The sequence below is a fragment of the Lottia gigantea genome (genome assembly GCF_000327385.1).
Source record: "Lottia gigantea unplaced genomic scaffold LOTGIsca_258, whole genome shotgun sequence".
Taxonomy (NCBI): domain Eukaryota; kingdom Metazoa; phylum Mollusca; class Gastropoda; family Lottiidae; genus Lottia; species Lottia gigantea.
The window spans coordinates 76,545-81,033 of NW_008708785.1; the positions used below are offsets into that span (position 1 = coordinate 76,545).

Here is a 4,489-nt window from a genome sequence, read left to right on the forward strand (position 1 = left end):
GAAAAATGTCATGAATATGGTGAACAGAGTTATTAGAAAATTATCAAAGTGATACAAGAATAAATTATATAATGAAAAAAAATATATTTTGAACTAGGTACCAGTTTCTTCTTTAGTCCATCTTTAAAACAGCATAATTCAGAAGACAATTTAAGAGATGTGGATAATGAATTCCAAAGTGCACTTGTCCTTTATTTAAACGTACTTTTCACAGCTTCCAGACGGCATTTTGGAATGGGCGAAGAATTTTCTAAACAAATGTTACTGTATGTTATATTCAATTTCCTCTCATATTTTCATATTCTTTTACATCTTCAGAATTATGTTGATTGTTATCATTAACTTCAGAACGAGTATTTAAATCTTCATATGTTCTATCTGTAGGGAAGAAAATCTAATAACTAATAATTTAGAATAAAATTACAATATTTGGACTTTGAAATTCTGCGACTCTCGGCTGTTTTCACCGTGAAGCGGCATCGGAACTTGTACGATGGACCGTTATGGGTATAGAATTGATAGTCATACTGAATATGTAAATTGTGATAAATTCATGATAATATGTGATAATATACCTTCTGGGATTCTATTGGAAAACGTTGCATAACTGGAAAGTAAGAATATATAAAATGAGCAAATATGTTTTTATGAGTTTTGAAAAAAACATCATTTTGATATAAGTATTTAAACTTCTGTACTCAACCAATTTGCAGTTGAAATTGTATGACAGACTAAATGATTTATAATTTTTATTTTCCCTTTAGTAGGTCAATGGAATAGAAGTTCCAGATCAGGAGAGAAAACATAACTCACCTTTCTTCTGGTAATTTCTTATTGGCTACAAAATACAATAATATAAAATTACATTGTGTTATTCAGCAGAATAAGAATTTGTTATACCAACTGACAAGACTCAATTTCAACTATCCCAAATACTGTTCAGAATTGAAATACGACACCCGATTCACAATCAATTAAATAAAAACGTCCATCAGAAGTTTAATATTGACAGAATTCTGGCAGAATGTAGGAGAAGGTTAAGATAAATTGTAATTCTGACAAGGGTAATTGAAATTGACTGCATCTCTTTTATGTTAAGATATATATATTGATTAATTCTCAAAGGAACATTTCATAGTTAATATTAATGGTAAATACAGTATAACCAATACCTGGATGATATTTTCTATATATAAATATTGTTAGTAAAACCAGCAATAAACACATAACAGATATTCCAATACCAATTCCAATACCAGTTCCTAAACATTCCTTATATAAAGTTTCTTCTACAGAAATCGGTTTTGTTCCAGGATCTGTGGAATAAATTAAATAATACAATACAATCAACTGATGAATTTACCCAATACATACAACTGATAAATTTACTCAATACAATCAACTGATGAATTTACCTAATACAATTATCTGATAAATTTACTCAATACAATCAATTGATGAATTTACCCAATACATACAACTGATAAATTTACTCAATACCTTCAACTGATGAATTTACCTAATACAATTATCTGATAAATTTACTCAATACAATCAACTGATGAATTTACCCAATACATACAACTGATAAATTTACTCAATACCTTCAACTGATTAATTTACTCAATACAATCAACTGATGAATTTTCCTAATAATACAATCAACAAATATATTTACTCAATTCTTTCAATTCATAAATTTATTTAATACACTCAACTGATACATTTACATAAAACATTCAACACTAATACATTTATTTATTATGCAAAATATTCCAATTCGCTGTCCCATCTGTACATATTAAAAACTTCTTGAAATTCAAAAATCTAGTAAGTTAGTACCGATATTCTAGACTGAATTGCATCTATTGTCTATTGCATGGTAGACCATTCAGGATAAGAAAACCAGATGTAAAATTTAATTCCATCTAATCTTGAATTTAACTACTTAGGAACTTACCTCCATCAATAATCTTTATAGTGTAACTTTTATCATCACCTATACTATTATTAACAGTTACACTGTAGTTACCAAATGATGATTGTTGTATTGTGAATGTTAAACTTGAAATATAATTATCGGTAGCTACTTGTTGAATTGTATCTTGTGTTAATACTAGTCCTGTTGATTCTTGTATCCATTTAAAACTAGGTTTAGGATAGGCTATAACATCAATAAGTAATGTTACTTCTTCTCCTAGTCTATTCATTACTTCATCTTTTAAATCACCATTAATTCTTGGTGAACCTAAAACAAAACCTTGTGGTATCAATTAAATTACTAAATATATACTTACATCTAATATTTAATGGTAAAGATTTAGTACTTGATTGACCAATACTATTGTTAGCTGTACTTATAGAGATCAGGGTGATTGAAGAATAACAAGTTACTATTCAATATAAGGCACTGGCACGGGGTTAAAGTTATGTTTACAATAATTGTGATGCTAATATGCAATGAACTAAATCAAAGAAGATCATAACGGTTATCATATAGATCTTCTTGGACCTAATAAAGAAATTCATAATACTTATAATCTACATTTACGGAAATAACATTATTGGGACAATTGTCTGTGGAAAATACAGAATCATAAAAACTCTGACTGCTTCAAATTTTCTGGAATAATGAAGAAAAGCGATTAATATCTGCAGGTATAGAAAGTAAATTGTTTTAGACTATTATATACTGTAAAGTACAAAGACAGTTAATAAAATGAAAATATTTAATTCTGTTAGATCACTCTACATCATCGGTGGGGACAAGTCGACCACCTATATCCTGTAGATTTTTATTTTTCGAATAAGCTATGACTAGTACACTGACTAAATATAGACTTACATCTGATATTTAATGGTAATTTAGTAGTTGATTGACCAATACCATTATTAGCTGTACATGTATAGATTCCTGTATCCTGACATTTAGCTTGAGTTAATGTCCACCGTTGACCAGTGTAAGTATCACTAATAGTAGAAGATGACCATGTTATAGTAGATACTGGTTTACTATCAACATTACAGTTAAATATAACATCAGAACCTTCATCAATTTCGTTATTTACAGCATCAGATATAATACTAGTTATATATGGTGGATCTGAAAGACGGATAACAGAAAACATATTCTTTCTTGAAAAACATAATTATTTATGCCTAATCCTGCTATAGTGACATTGTGTGCCAATTTACGGGATAAATTTTGAAATATTCGTTATGATAGTCTCAATGGGGTTGGAAAAGAAGTTTTCTGTCGAACAATTACAACCAAATTACCATCTAAAAACTACTCACAAAGACTGACTTTTATGGAAAACTAAAATCGGTTCCATATATTCCAATAACCCATTGAGGTGATTAGTATCTTCGATTTTAAATGTAAAGACGTTATTATTTGTATTGTTATTTAAGATGTAATTTCTTATGGCTATTTACTTATTAGTAATACCTAATTCAGTTTGTGAATACTTATTATTTGTAGGCTAAACTGAATATTTCTTTAAAAACAATGAACATTATTTTGTGCGCCCAAATCTAAATGAGAAGTATTAAACTTTTACAAGTACAGTGAAATCAATCTTTGTTGTACCAATTCAACATTTGTAAAAATCATAATTTGATAATTCTAGTATTTCTTTTCACCTGTTGACATGAAACAAACAATGCTTCACAGAAAATAATCAAGAACAATTCTGATGCTTCATGAAAACACAACCTTGGTTAGTTACTTTAAATCAAATAAGATCGTCGTGGGTCGTAAAAGTAATTTGTTCCTCATTATTCAAGTCGATCAAGTGTTATTTAGGTGCGGATAATCAACTTAAAACCAATGCCAAGAAGTTTTGCCAAGTATCATCTAGTAGATAGGATCCTTGTACATTTGAATCACAATCAAATTATACGAAGTACCATAATATATACAATCAAGTAACCTAAATTCGTGCTAACCTATTATTCGTGCATCCCCGGAAATGATTAATGATTCACATGCGCGACCTCGGGTGACTTCCGCATTTGGATGTTTAGATAAACATGGGTAATTTCTACAACTTCAAGTTTTCTTGTAGTTTCTAAAGCCACGTCAAATTTATTATTTATTTCTAACATATATAAAATGGAGGATTTTAGTTATTATCAAATATCACAATTTTTTATCGGCCGAATTTCCTTATAATCCCAAGCTCTAATCGGAATTCCAAGTGTCGTCTGCTAGAATATATTCCAGTGAACGAAGTCGGCAGAAAAATTCTATGGAACACTATGGAACACAATGTGGTTGATATTCTTATGTAGTTTCAATAAATCACTCTTACGTTTTACTTATCTTATTTTGTCTGAGACTATGTTTTTTAAATCATTGTTCTTTGAAAGAATCGTTATTATTTTGTTATAATGATAAATAATAAGAAAAGTTAAAAATGCCACCGGGCACCATACAACGTGTTTTTCTAGACTTATATAGATCAACATTGTACACGAAAATGGG

General features: G+C 29.1%; 1 protein-coding gene across 1 annotated transcript in view; it reads right to left on the reverse strand.

Moving 5' to 3' along the window:
* Nucleotides 1-277: 277 nt before the first annotated feature.
* Nucleotides 278-4,489, reverse strand: part of LOTGIDRAFT_175247 (hypothetical protein) — a gene marked incomplete at both ends in the record, with an annotated part of 6,002 nt that continues 1,790 nt past the window's right edge. The window contains 7 exons of the mRNA XM_009055877.1: nucleotides 278-378; nucleotides 576-607; nucleotides 814-838; nucleotides 1,173-1,316; nucleotides 1,961-2,248; nucleotides 2,298-2,351; nucleotides 2,846-3,103. Of these exons, the coding sequence (XP_009054125.1) occupies nucleotides 278-378; nucleotides 576-607; nucleotides 814-838; nucleotides 1,173-1,316; nucleotides 1,961-2,248; nucleotides 2,298-2,351; nucleotides 2,846-3,103 (902 nt within the window). The remainder of the gene's footprint in view (nucleotides 379-575; nucleotides 608-813; nucleotides 839-1,172; nucleotides 1,317-1,960; nucleotides 2,249-2,297; nucleotides 2,352-2,845; nucleotides 3,104-4,489) is intronic.